A 19,059-nucleotide genomic window follows, 5' to 3' on the forward strand; every position below is an offset into this window, starting at 1 on the left:
AAAAAACAACCCCGCTTATCTCACGGTCTCCTCACACCAAAAGCACACTCCACGTCTCTCAAACCTGGTACATGTCGTAACTGGTGGGGAAAATCCTGATAACATACCCGGATAACCGGATAATTCTCAATGAAACATTGTCCGAATTCAGACTCTTAAACTGCCAAGCTTAACCCATTTGTTGCAGTGGTTCTAACCCAGTTCTAACCCATTTGTCGAAGCGGTTCATAACACAGTTAATTGCCAAAGAGATGCACTAACACAGTCGTTATCCGGATTTTGCAAAAGCGACTCATTGCACAGCCCTAGTACATGTCGAGATAACAGCCCCATGATGTCGGACGAAGCAGGTGGACACAGTGCATAGCATTCCTCACCTATTTAGTTTTAGTAAGAGTTTTACGGCACTTGCAACCCAATAAGGTCATAGAAGTGCCAGAAGATTAGAGGTGTTACAAGAGAGTAAAAAACACAAAATAGAAAGAGGAGAGATCAGGACTATAGGGGTAATAATATAGTGTAAAGCGCATAGAGCCTGCTGTTGAGCGGGGATATGCGCTATAAAAATGCTATCTATTATTATTATTATTTTTAGATGCCTGATAGGAAAGAAGGAGCATGCAGACCACACCAGAGCACCCGCCAACCACCCACGACTACTTGTGTGTCGCTCGGATATACTGTGTACTTCAACGTGTCAAGTGGCCTATTGTTATGTGTGTCTGTCACTCCAGTACCCGGTGCACACCCACTGACTGTATGACAACCGTGAGTCATTTCATACAGCGCGGGGCCATTCAAGATGTATTTTCCCACTGTAACTTTATAAACGAAGGGCAAAAATTTACAACCGTTTCGGCACACCACCACCGATTTGACATTTCACACATACACACACACACACACACACACACACACACACACACACACACACACACACAATCAGTAGCAGACAACTGACCACAGACTCCGTGAGTCCCCCAACACTGATGACCAGTCCCAGCAGCACGTTATACGTATACTCGTCCAGAGCCAGCAAACGTGAGAACATTGTGTACGTGTCCGACACAGCACTCCAGTTAGTTCCCTTGGCCAGCACCCTGCCGAAAACATGAAACGAGAGTGTAGTAACTTTTCTAGAATGTATCACTGATTTAACCCCTACTACATGCTAAATAGAGCAGACCAGGTCACAATCTTTAGACTCGGTTGTGGCCACAACAGACTCAAACACCATATGCACATCAAATTAAAAGAGGGAGAGTCAGCGATCTGTGAATGTGGACATGACCAAGAGGATGCCAACCATATCCTTCAGCATTGCCCGCGCTACGCCACCCTTTGTACACAGACGTGGCAGAATGTGGCTCTCCTTGAGAGAAAGCTCTATGGAAGCCTCTCAGAGTTGAAGTGAACTGCACAGTTTGTGCGCGACATCGGACTGACTGTCTAGCTGCCGTCATCGAGAACGAGGAAACAGAAAAAACAACTGATTTAACAGTAACTTTCAAATAATAATAAAATTTTAATAATATTGATAATGATAATAATAATAATAATAATAATAATCATCATCATCATCATAATCATAAATGATTTATATAGCGCTCAACCCCTATTAATGTACACAATTTTGTTCGTTTTGTTTAAGTAGAGGTTTTACTGCGCTCGCAACTGCATAAGGTCATTTGAGCGCCAATTGGTGGATGTCAACAGAGAAATCCTTACAGGGCATCAGACTTACTCTGCTCCCCTCTCTAGCTTGAACAGCACAAAGTCTGCTTCGACTATCAAGGCACCCCGGAAATAGCAGGACACAATAGTGTGACAAAGGTACAAAAGAAGTAGAGGAAAATGACGATAGTAAGCAATAAGAAAGAAAAAGCAGCAGTTCCCTGTTGCAGTTCAGGCACAGTCATGAGCATGACATTGATGAATCAGCCCATTTACAATTACAATTCTACTGTGCATAAGAACATGGTTAATATCCCCCCTTTGGGAATGGTCTAAAGACACTTCTGAGACTTCAGTCAGTAGTACCGCCCTGGGGGGTGCAACAGGAGTTTAGGAACATTTCTCGAAAGTATCACTGATTTAATGGTAACTTTCTAATAATAAATAAAAAAAATAATAATAATAACAAAAATAATAATAATAATAATAATACATGACATTTCTACAGCGCTCAACCCCGATTAAAGTACACAGGCTCTCAGACCTTTAAAATACAACAGAAACATAAAACGTTGTGTTCTGACCAAAAGAAAATCTCTCTAAATATTTATCTTATCAATTAAAAAACAGAAATGACTTCAGTTGACATTTTAATTGAAACTAGGAACACATTTGGACATATTAGCAATTCGAATAGGGTCCAAAGTTTGCTTCGTTATTTCCATTGTATTGCTTTAGTGAACATCAACATCCAATTACCTTTCTAATGATATATAACTGCCACTAAATGTTAACTACATCATCTGTAAAAGCCGTTTTATCTACATACCCTCAAAATGATTCTCCGGATTTAAAACTAATTATGTCAAAATGGTTTCGACTGCTGAAATAAATGACGTCTAGAAAGCGTTAATTGGACGATAGGCATTCGAAAGGAAAGGAGAAGCAAACCACACAAGAGTGCCCATCAACCACCCACAAAATCATTGTGAGATAAGAAAACAATTAACCTCAGTAAGAAAAAAATTTAAACAATTTGAGACAACAAGATTTCATAAGCAGACGTGAACACACACTACCTTTAGAAAGTCTTAGTTTTAGAAAATGTTTTACGGAACTTGCAACACAATAAGGTCATACAAGTGCTGAAGATTAGAGGTGTTACAAGAGAGAAACAAACACAAAAAAGAAGGAGGGAGATAGAGACGATAGATTTTTTAGGAAAGAAGGAGCAAACCACACCAGAGCACCCGCCAATCATCCACTTAGAAAGTCTGAAAGTCATGAAAAGGGTGATCCTTTAAGTTTTTTTAGTTTAGTATGGGGTTTTACGGCGCTCGCAACTGCATAAGGTCATATGAGCGCGCGAAACACAAGTAAGTGTTTTATTCGCAGTCCACTGCACGGCTGGGTACGGGTCATTTCATCTTAAAGCGTTAAAATGTTTAACATTTGGTGTAAATATATATTTTTTCAATCTAAAATAACCTTCATAAAAATTTTTAATAATTTAATTCTGTTCTACAACTTCCCATAAAGCCAATGGCCTTCATAAAATCCAAAATTCTGTTGGGACCAATGACGGAAAAAATGTCTTGCAATTTTTTGCATTTAAAGTATTCCCTTCGGATCTCTCCAAAGTGTAGACATTCGGTTAAAATGTGCCTAATGCATAGACCTATAATTAGCCGAGACTGCGCACGGGCTACGCCAGCCCTCCCTTCCCAGCCAGCGCACTAGGGCAGACAGTAATGGCGGAACAGTTGGGCAAAAATCGCTCGCTACTGCCTGGGCGGCTGACTAGATTAGAGAGGCCTTTCGCGGCCCTGACTTAGCATTCGTACTGCGTTCGTTTTATTGTTTCTATCTCTAGGTGTAACTAACAGGGACAGAGGTATCAAATGTAATGGATGAAATTAATACCACAATTTTTTTAATTATAAAGAACAATACGCGTACCACAGTGATGATAAAATTAAGGACATAAAGTTAGAGTGGATCTAATACAAAATTCCGCTGTTATGACAACACACATCAAGTTTCGGTCACCGCACGCTGATATCTCATCATAAAATTAAAAGTAGAGTCTATGGACAAACGCATATAATCATAAGAATCTACTTGTAACTTGAAAATAGCCAAGAAAACAAACAAATAAGAACAGATGCACAGCTACTTGAAACTAAAAAGTAAAAGAACGAAAATAGAACTCAGTAGATTTAAGACACTTGGATGAATATCAGATCTAGTTGAAAGAAGGAGTGCACAACACCTGCCCACCCACGTACATTGTTCATTTCAAACCGGTACTTATATTTTTTAGTAAAAGGAGATTAAGGTGGCATACATTTTTAACATGAAGCAAAGGGAAGGAAAGAATCAAGTTGGTTGCATACTGTCTTGGGCAGGAGAAGAATAATTCAGTTCAGGGGCAAGAGAAAGATAGAGATGAAGGAAAGGGAAAATGACTTTATAATGACAACAAAGATGAAAGATGTACACAGTTCTTAAGAGTGAGGAGAGAGAGAGACTGAGAGATGTGTTTGTTACACAAGTTATTTTCTGTACTCACCAGCTCATTGTGGGCATCCAAGTGTAATCCAGGGGAGGGGTAGCCACTTAGACGTGAAGGAAGAGGATCGTCTTTGCCAACTTGTGACGCTGCGATCCTTCGTTTTTCCTAACAAAGCGTTCATTAAATAGCCTTCCATGGTGTGTGAGCATTAGGTTGCAGAAGACTGCACATAACTCCTTTATTATCTGGGTGGCATGGTCATCTTGGTGCTCGATTGAGTGATTCTCAAGGCAATGGGCTTTAAGGTCCTGAAAAGATGTTAGTCCCACAGACTCAAGAACTTCTTGTGTCACCAGTCGTGTGGTGAGAGCTGACACAGACAACAAGGGACCTCCTTTCTCTGTGACGAGCAGTCGTTGTAGACACCGATCAGCTGTTTTGACTACATTTAGCAAATCGTCGCTGGCATAAATTAGTCCACCCCTGTCTCGAATCCTGGTAAATGTTGCCGCGTCTGAGGAAGAAGTTGAGGTGGACAAGAATGCTGCGCATGTGCTGCGCATGTGCTGCACTTAATCTTCTTCTGGATCTTCCGACACATGAAGCCAGCAATGTAATGAAGCACATGGTTGTGACAGAGGCCAGGACACATAAGTAAATTCACCTTGTCAGGGTGTGGACTTTCTGACTCCGGCATCCCTCTCGATCCACTCTCGTTATGGAAAGACTCCTCTTCCCTGATTTGTGGTGTCGCATCTGAAGCTACTGCATCCTCAATGAGCGTGTTGTTTACCTCTGGGATTGCTCTGCAGTTGGCATTAGCAGAGGAGCCAACCCCATTTCTGTGCAGTAATGCCCTCATAGCCCACTGAAGTTGGAGGGCATTGGGATTGTTGTTGTTGCCACCACGTCTTCTAATTTTACTAAAGTATGTCTCCAGGTGGTCTTGAGAAAGACGGAAGGGCAACACAAATCTGTATCCGGAATCGAAAAGTAAGTCTCGACTCAACCCTATCACAGACTTCAAGGTGGCAATAAAGCCAAGAAATCCTGCCTTCCGTCGCACTGTAAGGATGGAGTTGCCATTTGCATCACAGATCGAAGAAATTTAAGTTATGGCATTGTCCACTAACTCGCACCTCTCTTCAAAGTTTTTCACACAAATTGGGGATTTCAGTCCTTTTCCGAGACAGTTGCTTGCATTGCACATGTCGAAAATTCTGTCAAAGGTCCTGATGAATAAGGTTGTCGCATCACTCCCAGCGAATTCGGGAACATTCATTTCATATCTGAGGTAGTCTATGGCATTAGCTACTGAAGAGCTTAGCGTTTGAGCAGCCAAACTCACCTTCATCTTATTCTTCACATAGTCGATGTGCTTGGCTCTGAGCTTGTTAGCCAGAAACAAAGTGTGTTTTGACTGTAGATTATGAAGCTGGCAAATGAATTTCCACCTCACATCCTGATTGTCAACTTTTAAAACCTTTCGGTCACCAAGACAATTTCTAACATTCTTTAGCAAGTGAGCTGCATCAAACAAGAAATAGATGTTCCTGTTCACGTTGGTTGGATCCGGGAATGTGGGGTTCACCTCTGTGGATGTGATGACACAACCCAATTTTGTAGCCGTGGCTTGATTAGACAGGGCACTATCACAAACCACAGCCCTCGTTGTGAAGTCAGCCTCTGACAGCAAAGTAACCGAATCCTTCACAAGCTGGCTCAGCTGTTGAGCAGTGATCTTGTCTACCAGGAAGTAGGCAACTGGGTATTTAAAAAACTTCTTCATACCCACTGCCATGAAGACCAGTGCTTCAGTTGCTAGTTCCTCCTCACTAGCTGGCTGTAAGTAGCCATGATTTACACAGCCTATGTATTCCCCCTTGCTTTGCACATAGACTAACTCCTTCCTGATACTCATGGAGTCAAACATGAGTACCACATCCTTCATATCTGGCTCAACTTTTAAACGCTCTACATTGTACTATGACACCCACCTCCTGATCGATGCTGCATGGGGAAGATGGAGGAACGTACTAAGATACTCATATGCAGCAGCGCTGTAATAGTGCAGTGTTACAGCGAATGCTTTGATTTCATCTGAATATCGCAGCTGAGACTTGAGTTTCCCCTGTTGTGCCAACTCATTCTCAATGAGCAAGAACGTGTTTTCCGGAAAATTTTCCTTCAGGATTTCGCAGTGTTCCTCGTTTATAAGCTTGAGCTCCTGCAGCTTCTCCAGTAGCGTCGAGATCTTAGACTCTCGTCTCTTCAATTTCTCACTGAGTAATTTCACCTCCCTGTTCTTTTCCTTTAATTTGCCACATGCCTCTTTCCATTTCTTCTGGAGCTGTTGGACTTTGACTTCAGTAGAAGGCGAGTGATAAGTGTGGTCAAGCCCAACAGACACTGAAGGGTTTAAAGTTGGACGTTTTGGGGATGGTTCTTCTGGTAACGGAAGTTTACGTTTGTTTGGTGATGGACGTTTCTTGTCGGCTTGTTGCTTGTGAGCTGGATAGCCAGGAAACTTAGATGGTACAGCCTTTCCATTCAGAGTATGTCTTTCTTTTCCATCCACATAATCTATTGGCAGAAAGTGTTCACTGCATACTTTGTCGTTTTTCTTCGGCATCTAAGGTTTGCCGTCAGGTTCAGCTCTGCTGATGGCAGAGATCCATTTTTGCCTCCGCTCAGCATCTTTGATGGGATGGGGGAAGCTGACGAAAAGAATGAAAAAAAAAAATAAGAGTTCAATTCAGTTGAGGAAACACAATTAAACACTGTTAATGTTATAACTCTCAGTTATCCTTTGGGAAGAGGATTTGAGGCCAATATAATTATAATACATGTCGATAAGTAAAATACAAAGCCAAAGTGGAAAAAATAAGGAGAGATCAGCTGTTAAAATACATCATTATTTTTTAGAACCGTACTTGGCTGCGATTTCTTTTTTTACATAGCAGTTTCTTGTACACACATCAGCAAAGAGTTTAAGTTTCATCTCACTCAAAACTAAGGTTTTTCTGTTTCATTGCTATGGCGAAACATGACGGTCTTGAGGCTTAGACTTAGAGAATAAACCTCTACAATGTAGGGCTGTAATAGCAACAGAATAGGCCTAAACTCTTATTGTGCTGGGACAGAGCAGTAAACGTGTCGACGTTTTGAAACGTGTAATGAGAGAATGTACACGAAGCTGAGACGTAAGCTCACCCAACTATACACTGAAACAAGAGAAGTTAGGAGTACCTAACAAAGACTGAGCAGTGCCAGGTGCACACTACACACTGCGCAACTTTTATTGACCTCGAGCCTATTGACATAGCATCCTTGTAAGGGCTGTTTATTACTTTATGACCGCATGCTGGGGCTGGAAGCTGGAAAGGCGAGGCACTGAGACTGCCACGGGAGGAAGGGGGGGGGGGGGGGGGGGGGGGGTAGGGAGGTTTGCCCACAGCACAAGGCACACATTTTATGTCTCTGAAGCACTGTCACTGTGTACTTTGCGGGGTAAGACTACACTGCTTTACATGACCTACCAAAGCCTGGTGTTTTGATATTAAGTATATGTACTTGGTGGGTATGCGAACTAATGAACTTTTGTTTTGACCGTTAGCGCGGCATAATCCCTAAGGGGAGAGTCAAAGCAATGTTCATTAATAAAATCAATAATGTTGTTGAATGCATAGACTCTACTAACTTTGTTAAGGCTTGGATTGATTGGGATGCTTTCAAACTGACTGATTCGATCATCACTGTAATAGTAATAGCTTTGGACATTTTAAATCTGGTATTCATACTCTGAGTGGGAGCCAGAGAGTAGAGGGAGGCTTACTAGATCTAGAGTCTAGATAGATCTTAGCTTTCTTTGTCTTTTTCTTGGTGTTGTTAGCGTCCTCTGGCCTTTCTTCACTTTCTTCATTCATTGTTATTCCCATAATTTATAATATAAAAGGCAGTAACAAAGAAATCCTTACCTGTGAAATGAAACTGAACATCCCTTGAAACTTCTGTTGTTGCAAAAGACGACACAGCAATTTTGAACCATCGTGTAGATCTAACGAAATCCTGCTGATAACGCTCAAACCTCGCTCTCTCAGCTTGCCCAACTGTTTTGACAGGGGGCAGCCATGTTGTGTGCATATCGAAAGTCACGTGACGCGCAGTCTCGGCTAATAATAGGTCTATGGCCTAATGGTAAAATCTGTGTCGCATTCGACACAGAACGGCTTCTCATCTCCCTGAAGGAGGTATTTGTGTGTTAGGGCCGTGTGTCCGCCTCTAAGTTTAATAGTCACCAACGTCACTGACCGCCCCTGCAGGAGGGGGGGCCCCCATAGTTTTACTATGGGGGAGTAAAGAATACACCTGCCGCGATACTGCGTGTCGTAAGAGGCAACTAAAGGTGCATAGGTCTGGCCACCCGAAAAGTGACACTTTGCGGAGGGCCAACTACCCGACCCAGTAAAAAAGGAAAGTTATAGAAACACGAACGAACATGCCTTATAATTTTTCCATCTTGGGAGACGGAGGAGCTTCTGCATCAGCAGGAACAATGAAGGACAGCGGACAAAGCCGAAAGGACTCTTCCGACCCCAAATCTTCTCTGTCGAACAAGTCTCTCCGGATTGTGTCATGGAATGTTCACACCATGTATGAAGCAGGAAAGAGTTCTCAAGTGACACAAGAGATGAAAAGATACAGGCCGCACATACTAGGAGTCAGCGAAACCCACTGGATACAGTCTGGACAGAAATGGATGTACAGAAAAGTGGGAAGACGTGGAGTGACATCAAGCGACTAGCCCAGGATAGGGAAAGGTGGAGAGTGTTTGTTCGTGGCCTATATCCTGCCCCAGGGTGAGAAAGGCAATGATGATGACGAACGTCACCGACACTTCTGTGCACTTACTCTGGGAACACGTCTTTGACTTCTTTCTCCTGAGGTATGTGGGGAACGGTGGGACTGGAAAATGAAAAGAAACACAAATGTTGTGAATATAATATGTGTTGGTAAGGCACATGTCAATGTTCAACTGATATGTGCTAGTTTGATAGTATGTCTCCTAGAGAGATAGTGTGTCTGCTGGTTTGATAGTGTGTCTCCTGGTGTGATAGTGTGGCTGCTGGTTTGATAGTGTGTCTCCTAGTGAGATAGTGTGTCTCCTAGTGTGATAGTGTGTCTGCTAGTTTGATAGTGTGTCTCCTAGTGTGATAGTGTGTCTCCTGGTGTGATAGTGTGTCAGCTAGTTTGATAGTGTGTCTCCTAGTGTGATAGTGTGTCTCCTGGTGTGATAGTGTGTCTGCTAGTTTGATAGTGTGTCTCCTAGTGTGATAGTGTGTCTGCTAGTTTGATAGTGTGTCTCCTAGTGTGATAGTGTGTCTCCTGGTGTGATAGTGTGTCTGCTAGTTTGATAGTGTGTCTCCTAGTGAGATAGTGTGTCTCCTGGTGTGATAGTGTGTCAGCTAGTGAGATAGTGTGTCTGCTAGTTTGATAGTGTGTCTCCTAGTGAGATAGTGTGTCAGCTAGTTTGATAGTGTGTCTGCTAGTTTGATAGTATGTCTCCTAGGGAGATAGTGTTTTAGCTTTAGTAAGAGTTTTACGGCACTTGCAACACAATAAGGTCATATGAGCGCCAAAAGATTAGAGGTATTACAAGAGAGTAACAAACATAAAAAAGAAGAAGGGGAGATAAGGACGATATATGTTTTAGTTTAGTTTTAATAGAGATTTTACGGCGCTCGCAACTGCATAAGGTCATATAAGCGCCAGAAGATTAGAGGTGTTACAAGAGAGTAACGAACATAAAAAAGAAGGAGGGGGAGATAAGGACGATAGATGTTTGATAGGAAAGAAGGAGCAAACCACACCAGAGCACCCGCCAACCACCCACCGGGGATATATGTTTGACAGGAAAGAAGGAGCAAACCACACCAGAGCACCCGCCAACCACCCACATTGAGAATGTACGGGTAGGTAATTGTGATAGTTGGTGTGATACTGAAAATAAAATCACCAGTTCAACTTCTCATTCTGTCAATTTTTTTCAGTTTGCATGCACGCAAATACAGACACCAATAAGTACACACATGTCATTGCGCAAACTCAGATGTTTTTTAGTTTCAGTAAGAGTTTTACGGCACTTGCAACACAATCAGGTCATATAAGTGCCGAAGATTAGAGGTGTTACAAGAGAGTAACAAACACAAAAAAAGAAGGAGGGGAGATAAAGACGATAGATGTTCGATAGGAAAGAAGAAGCAAACCACACCAGAGCACCCGCCAACCACCCACGCAAACACAAACACGTACACATCGTCAAATATACACTCAAAAATACATGCACACACGCATTCACACACATACACAAACAAACGCACTTTGACAAACACACATGCACACAGACACATATAGACATTTTTTTTTTATAGTAGAGGGTTTTACGGCGCTCGCAACTGCATTATGTCATATGAGCGCCAAGGGGTGGGTGTCAACAGAGAAGTCTTTACAGGGAATCAGCTCACCTCTCTAGCTTCAACAGTACAAGGTCTGCTTCGACTATCAAGGCACCCCGGAAATAGCAGGTCACAAGAGAGTGACAAACGTACAAAAGAAGAAGAGGAAAATGACAATAGTAAGGATCAAGAAAGAAAAAGCAGCAGTTCCTTGTTGTAGATCAGGCACAGTTATGAGTGAGACATGAGTCAGCCCATTTACAATTCTACTATGTTTGAAAGAGAAATGTCCCCCCTTTGGGAATGGCCTAAAGACACTTCAGTCAGTGGCACTGCCCTGGGGGGGTCACACATAGACAGACACAGACACACAATTACAAACACACACACACACACATTTACAGGAACACACAGACACAAAAACAGACTGCACAGAAAAAAACATATGCAGAGAAACCCACGCACACACATACACAAACACATTTGCTCATATACACAAATATACAGGCATACATAGACACAAAAACACACACAGAGAAACCCACATAAAACACACACATGCAAACACACTCACACAAATCCACCCCCACACACACACACACCCCCACACACACAAACAAACCTGTGATAGATAAGCTTGCTGAAGAGATGACCAGCCAAACTCCTCGTTCTGTCAATCTTCTCTACGGCTTGCTGTACCAGAGAGCAAAAGACTCGCTTGCAGCTAATGAAGGGAAGATGAGAGTATTCTTTTAGTTCTTGTAGAGTTTTACGGCACTTGCAACACAATAAGGTCATATAAGAGCCGAAGAATAGATTATGTGTTACAAGAGAGTAACATACACAAAAAAGAAGGAGGCGCGATAAGGACGACAGATGTTTGATAGGAAAGAAGGAGCAAACCACACAAGAGCACCTGCCAACCATCCACGATAAGAGTATTCTGAATTAAAACTTAACCAAAAAAAAAAAAATAATGCATGTTCTAGCCCCACCCTACCGCTGACACAGACCAAACGAGCCAGTGAAGCACACCCCCCCCCCCCAATGCACAGGCAGATGTCTCATCCGAATACGAGTCAAGCAACCCTCGCTCACACTGCACATTTGGGTTTCGTACTGCCAAAAGATTTTTTCCCCTTGCAATAAATTTCATAAAAACTGAAATCTTGCTGCAGATTGAAATAGCACAGAACAAACAGAACTTGGAAACCACTTGAACTAGAAATTACAACAATTACAAACATCATATACAATTACAAACATAATATAAACCATATAAAAACTACACTTTTTAAAATGTCCAACTTCCAAAATATCAATGACCCATTCAGTGTTACACGAGTGACCATTAATTTTTTTTAAGCTCACTGAACCCTAAGGCCCTAGGGGCATATTGATGGTTGAATGCAAGACTCTGACTAACTTCATTTTTTTGCAATTTGATATTTTTCTGAGTTTTTACCCATCACTATAGTGCTCTTCAAAAATGAAAACCAATAGTAGTTATTATTAACAAAAAGATATCAAACAGTGGAAAAATTACATAGCAGTACTTTTGACACACCATCCAATTTGAATTCAACAATACATTAAACAACTTCTGATGAAGAAAAATAAAGAACACGACTCAAAAATGAGGACACAGAAATGATTGACAGACATAAAAAATAATTACACATGTCATACGCAAACAAATTTTTTTTAAATAGCAAAAGACAAGACTTCGTAAATAAAACATAACGTTGACCTCTGATAGGCCAAGAATGTGAAATAAAATAAAACATTCACCTCTGATAGGATCAAGCCAAGAACATGAAATAAACAATAACCTTCACCTCACATAGAGCCATGAAAAATTCTCAACTTTAAAGAGAGATGTAGAACAGCATATCTGAGATTCCAACCGGTGCTGTCCACAGCGAGCATAACAAACTGAAACAACAACACACCCTTTTTTCCTGGCACATACACTATGACTTATCTTCAGCGTGGACTTACATATCAGGTGTCAGCATCTGGGGGTCTGACCTGACGATGAGGCTGGTGACGTCATGCAGCGCCTGCATCGATGCCTCACGCACCCTGGGGAGAACAGAAGACGTCACACAAGATTGAAAATGCATATGAGAAGTGTGTTGACAAAATGAGTTACTTCTCAGGTTTTAGACCGATGGGTATAAAAACATCAAATTTATAGGTTGAAGTTTTACAATTTATCAGTATGAAATGATAAAAGACATGTTAAACTTGAAGAGAATGGCATTGGTTTAGAGTCTACAAATATGACCCTTCTGTTAATTTTTGGTTGATATCTCCATTCATGGATTGCAAGGAGTAACTCATTTTGTTAGCACGCCTCACATATGGAAATAAAATGAGGTGGTCAGGGGGGAGGGGGGGGCATAAAAAGCACAAACATGTCATACTTCCGATACAATCCATCTTCAATTTTAATCAAAATTTACAATACTAGTTCAGTTTTAGTTGTAGATTTAGTTTTAGCAAGAGTTTTACAGCACTTGCATCACAAATAGAACATATAAGTGCTGAAGATTAGAGGTATTACTAGAGAGTGACATACAAAGCAAAGAAGGAGGAGGGATAAGGACGACAGATGTTTGTAAGGAAAGAAGAAGCGAACCACATCAGAGCAGCACCAACAATTCACCACGGCTATTACTTCACGTGTTCTAGGAGTTCTGAGCATGTATCAAGATAGCCCTGAGAAAGGGTGTGTGTGTGTGTTTGTGGGGGGGGGGGGGGAGTTAAAAGGTAATCTTGCGACATGATGTTGCATGCCACTTAAAAGTGCATGTGTGTGTGTACGTGTATATGCGAGTGTGTGAGTGTGCTTGTGTGTGTGCAAGTGCCGTGTGCATTCAATTCCACAAGGTGTTGTATCTGGGGGAAAATCAAAAGGAGACAGACAGACAGACAGACAGACAGACAGACAGACAGACAGACAGACAGAAAAGAGAAATGGGGAACATACCAAGCCCCGATGTCGCCGCGACTGTCTAGCGTGTAGTCCTTGATGGCCTGAAGCAGCGCCGAGTAGACTGTGGCCACGTTGGCTGAGCACAGGACGCTGTCCGCCTTCCCATCATTGGCCACACCCACCGTCTCACAAATGCTGCGGGCAAACAAAGAGCAGGGTTCCTGCCATGAACTCACCAAATTCAAGGAGGTTTCAAGGAGAAATTTTTAAAATTCAAGGAGATTTGGTCAAGAAATCCATGCCTAAAGCCTATTTACAATGGGCCTGCACTTGTCCGAAAGGAATCGTAGTTTCGATTTTCTGACAAAAATTTTGTCCATATCCAATCCAACGGAATTCAAGGAGTTTTCAAGGAGGTTCCTCAAATTCAATGATTTTTCAAGGAGATTTTTCCTTGAATGCAAATTCAAGGAGTTTTCAAGGAATACTTGAGTTCAAGGAGGCCGCAGGAACCCTGAAATAGGCATAAAACTGACCACTGTCTCACAAATGCCGGAGGCAAACAAATAGGCATAAAACTGACCACTGTCTCACAAATGTTGAGGGGAAACAAACAGGCATAAAACTGATCACTGTCTCTCAAATGCTGCGGTCTAACAAACAGGCATTACGCCAATTAACCTATTCACGACTATGCAAACATCATGTACTCACTCCTGTTCTCTACTACTGGTTCACTCCCATTTTTTCCTCAAGCTTATAGAGAGTTCTTTAAAAGACACATATCTGCAGCTTGTGCAGTTTCTTATTCGTAATATGAGAAATATTCTATGGCTTCGTTTAAATCTCTCTTGAATAAACATTTTTCTTGTCTGTACAAATTTAAACAAAAATGCTTCAGCACTCAAAGGGTCAAGAGTTGAAAATAAATTTGAATATAAATGTCCTATGTCTTTTCTTTAATCTGCTTAGCCTAAAACAAATTTTCTGTAAACAGACTACAAACTTTTGTCCCTAAAGTTTGGACACATAAGAAATCTAATACAACACACATAGAATGCATACAGAGTGAAATACACAGAGAGACAAGAGTAATAATAATAAGAGCTATGCACCTGACTGTACTTGAGTGAAGTACATGTATGTTAGATGCATTTCATTTCATTTTGATTGTGAACACAGTAAAGCACATACAGCCACTCTGAGATAGGCACTATAAATGTCTCCCGCGGTCAATACCAGTCATAAGACGCAGTGTGCTATTATCAGCTATGAGGCTCGAAAGGCCAAAAAGTGACTTTCGATGAAATGTTTGTTTTTTGGATCAATTGAAAGTTTGATGTCTTCTGCTCCATTTAAGATAAAATTAAACGACTATCATCGACTATAAATTTTAAGTCTTTATCTCAATTCTAAGACTCCCATTGCTAAGGAAACATGTTGTTCAACTTCGGAGGCCATTTTCTCCTTTTCCTGTTTCCTCACCTTGCACAATTAAAAGTTCTGTATTTTCGTCAAATAGAGTCATATTTACTTCATTCTTGTTTTAAATTGTAGGGAAAAGGTCATAGTGTTTGAAAATAATGTTAACTCAGTTTTGAAATTTCCTTCATATGACTGATATTGACCGGCATGGACACAAATATGGACTTCATTATCATTTATGTCCTTATTGTAACTATAATAACCAAGTCACACTGTGGTGTATTTACCCACACAAGGCAAGCCACACAAGCATACAGAGCGATATTTTTACCCAGACAACGCCTTGACAGCGTCTCTCCTCGCTTCAGCCATTTTTTCCTCTTTCTGCGTGACCTCTGACACAGCAATGAGTCCGGCCATGACCCTTGACAGCTGACCTTGAAGCATGGCACGAGGCAAAGCACCCAGGGCAAGACTGTGACCTTGTCTGAAAGAGAAAACCGACCGGGTTCACATCCCACCTAAAAGCAAGAACACAAACTGCTTCACTAGAACAAAAGACGTACAAACAATCTTCACCATCATATGAAAAACACTTAATACAACATTTTACATAAAAGGGAAAAAAAATATTTTTGGCTGGCGACGCAGGTGTACAAGGAATGTCAGTTTCTTTTTCTTTGCAGTTTATAAAAATACCACTTTTAACGGGCTGGGCCTATCAGTCATTGGTCTCACCTTGTCGGTTCATTGGAAGACTTGAGCTCTTGCAAATAGTGAGATAAAATAGATTCTGTGAAAAAAACAAAAAGAAAATAGACATGTGAAGCAAGGATAATGATACCATTGAGAGCAAAACAAACCAAAAAAATCTATGAACTTTCCAAAAAACAAATTTGTATAAGGGAAACACCCCATGCGACACTATATGGATACCCAAGAGGCAGAACCTCTGATTCTAATGCCCATCTCCAAGAGAACTGAACGGGAGGAAATAATTAAGAAACTATGTTAAAAAAAACAACCCTGCACAAACAGCTACTACAAAGAAATAATTTATACTATAATAATTTTTTGGCTCAGTAAATTTGACAAAATCATGAGATAGCCATTGTGTACTGCCAAAATAAACACAATGTGTAACTTCGTTTTATTATTTTTTTTAAACTACATTTTGTGCATACAACAGCATCACAGCTGGGTGGCTGGACGTACACCAACAGAACACACACCTTGCTTGTCCTGGAGCACGGAGCCGTCGGGTCTGGTGAAATACTCCGAGAAGAAAGACGGGATGGCTGCAACAGCGGCTGCCTGAGGGGACAGATTTGAGTAAAGAGAGAGTTTAAGCAAAGACAGCAAAGAAATAGTTTGGGCAAAGAGAGAGTTAATTAAAGTAAAGAGAGAGCTTGAGCAAATAGAAAGTTGACATCGACACAATAACAGTGATTCAGCACTGGGCAAAAGTAAAAAAGACAGAAAAAGACAAAAAAGGACAGAACGTACAGTATGATGTCATTGTGGTCATCACAAGAGCCTCCAGCAGGTAAAGGACCAGCAACAATGTCAGGTTTGAAAAAGTGGTAAGGACCAGTAACAACGTCAAGAAGGTGGCGACATGGACAAAGCAATAAATTTGTTGTTGTTGTTGTTGTTAGCGATCCAGTAGCATCTGAGCGTTAACTCTTCTGCATGATGCCATTCGGTAATAGTTGCATGTTTGTTCTAATTGTTGTCTTGAGGAGTAGAGGCAATTAGATGTGTGGGGTAGCTTGGGAAGAAAACATCCCCTTAAATCAGTTTGTTTTCTACAGAAGAACAGATGATGTTCCACTGTCTCTGAGGGGTAGTCACATAGTGGGCAGGCAGCAGACTGCTTTACTCAAATTCGGTAAGCAATAAATTTGAAACATAATTACTGTCAAACCTGCTCTAGCGGCTACCTGTCTAAGACATTACAATTTACCTGTACAAATGACCATTTCCAATTTCTCTTCTTAGGTTTTTAACAAACTGTAATGGCACTGTTTGAGAAGTCAACCTATCCAAGACAACCACTTTTCTTCTCGAAAATAGGTGGCTGTAAAGTGCCTTTCCGAAGAACACAACATCACTTCCCTGACAATAAGTTCAGTTGCGAGCCCAACAGTCTGACCACTAGACCACCGATGATACATAAACTCACCTGAATCTCCGGCTCAATGTGCGTGAGACACTCGTCAATCACCGACTGCCACAGCTCTGGCAGGAGAGAGAGGACAAAGAGAGAATGAGTCAGTGCTGCTGTCAGACAATTACTATGTTCATATAATAATAATAAAAAAATCAAGGGTTTGAGAATTTCAAAAGAGGCCAGGGTCAAATCATCTCAAAATGTTGATATACAGCTTACACAAAAAAAGAAACTGCCAAAGGAAGGTAGAAGAAAACAAAAGAACTCTTGCACGTGAATAAGCCGAAATTGAGAAAGTTCCCAGAGTGCAGAATATGTAAATGAGAAACTACCAAAAAAAAAAAAAAATGTTTAAAGCAAAACTACCCAGAAAACAGAATTTTCAAATAAGAAACTACTCAGAAAACAGAATTTTCAAATAAGAAACTACTCAGAAAACAGAATTTTCAAATAAGAAACTACTCAGAAAACAGAATTTTCAAATAAGAAACTACTCAGAAAACAGAATTTTCAAATAAGAAACTACTCAGAAAACAGAATTTTCAAATAAGAAACTACTCAGAAAACAGAATTTTCAAATAAGAAACTACTCAGAAAACAGAATTTTCAAATAAGAAACTACTCAGAAAACAGAATTTTCAAATAAGAAACTACTCAGAAAACAGAATTTTCAAATAAGAAACTACTCAGAAAACAGAATTTTCAAATAAGAAACTACTCAGAAAACAGAATTTTCAAATAAGAAACTACTCAGAAAACAGAATTTTCAAATAAGAAACTACTCAGAAAACGAACTTCCCAGCTATTTGATCAACAGATCAGATCTCTTCACAGAAGGTCACACAATAATATACAATTTAACTTGCTGTAATTGAAGCACATTTTAGCTATGCGTGTTACTTATATAATATGCAACTGCAGGAGAACTAGTTATGAGCAGAAGAGGAGGGTTCTTGAGATCAAGGAGAGACGAAACTGGACAAAAGGTTGTCACATCCCTCCGAACAACTCACCTATCACTGGTTTGTTGTGAAAGGGCAGCTTGGACAAGGAACACTTCTCTATCAAGCAGCAAACTGTGGAAGAACAAACAGAAAATTCATATTTTACTTTTAAAAAACTCTTGGTAAGCATTTTACGGCACTTGCAACACAATTAGGTCATATAAGTGCCGAAGATTAGAGGTGTTACAAGAGAGCAACAAACATTTTAAAAAAGGAGGAGAAATAAAGACGACAGATGTTAGATAGGAAAGAAGAAGCAAACCACACAAGAGCACCAATCAACCACCCACACATTCCTATTTGTCTGCCTCAATAAGCAACAAGAATCTACAACACTAACATGTTTTAAACAATGCTAAAAACCTTTTTTTTTTCTTTTTTTTTTTTAGTACGTATTTCGCACCACCATTGACACAATTGAGATCATTTAGGAGAAGGCTTCCAGCCCTGCCTGCCAGGGCCAAAGCCACAGCTGAGAGGGATACAACATTCCAGCAGAAAGACCGAGTGAGATGCTTGATAAAAGTTTTCTCCCCTACTCGCGTATCCAACTCCGGTCTCCTGTTGGCAACAGCGAAGCGCCTACTCACTACATCACAGACACCAGTTAACAATCATCATATTTCACACACTTCATCAACAGTACATTTGCATAATCTGAGATTTTTCAAATGTAGTCACCAAAGCCCTCTTTGATTCCTTTTCTTTCATGTACAATCACACCGCCCTAGATGGCTAGAAAATCCCCACTACACATATTTCTCTTTGCGGGTCAGTCTACATTACAAATCATAGCACTGGGATGGAACAGAATAACAAAATATGTGAATAAACAAAGGCGACAAAGCAAAGTCTGGAGGATTGGGGGTGGG

The 19,059-nt window shown here is 40.8% G+C and overlaps 2 protein-coding genes across 2 annotated transcripts in view; both read right to left on the reverse strand.

The window, feature by feature from the left end:
* Positions 1-19,059, reverse strand: part of LOC101856232 (tubulin-specific chaperone D) — a gene marked incomplete in the record, with an annotated part of 51,985 nt that overhangs the window by 10,618 nt on the left and 22,308 nt on the right. The window contains 10 exon segments of the mRNA XM_005090180.3: positions 962-1,100; positions 9,101-9,154; positions 11,267-11,368; positions 12,646-12,729; positions 13,640-13,780; positions 15,342-15,497; positions 15,749-15,803; positions 16,243-16,324; positions 17,196-17,251; positions 18,197-18,259. Of these exon segments, the coding sequence (XP_005090237.3) occupies positions 962-1,100; positions 9,101-9,154; positions 11,267-11,368; positions 12,646-12,729; positions 13,640-13,780; positions 15,342-15,497; positions 15,749-15,803; positions 16,243-16,324; positions 17,196-17,251; positions 18,197-18,259 (932 nt within the window).
* On the reverse strand, positions 6,158-8,569 carry LOC106012292 (THAP domain-containing protein 1-like). The gene is made up of 2 exons (XM_013084785.2): positions 8,167-8,569; positions 6,158-6,906 (listed from the first exon to the last, which is right to left on the reverse strand). The coding sequence occupies exon 2, from the start codon at positions 6,819-6,821 to the stop codon at positions 6,174-6,176; it is 648 nt and encodes a 215-aa protein (XP_012940239.1). The 5' UTR covers positions 6,822-6,906; positions 8,167-8,569; the 3' UTR covers positions 6,158-6,173.

Source organism: Aplysia californica, unplaced genomic scaffold, assembly GCF_000002075.1.
Source record: "Aplysia californica isolate F4 #8 unplaced genomic scaffold, AplCal3.0 scaffold00013, whole genome shotgun sequence".
Lineage (NCBI taxonomy): Eukaryota > Metazoa > Mollusca > Gastropoda > Aplysiida > Aplysiidae > Aplysia > Aplysia californica.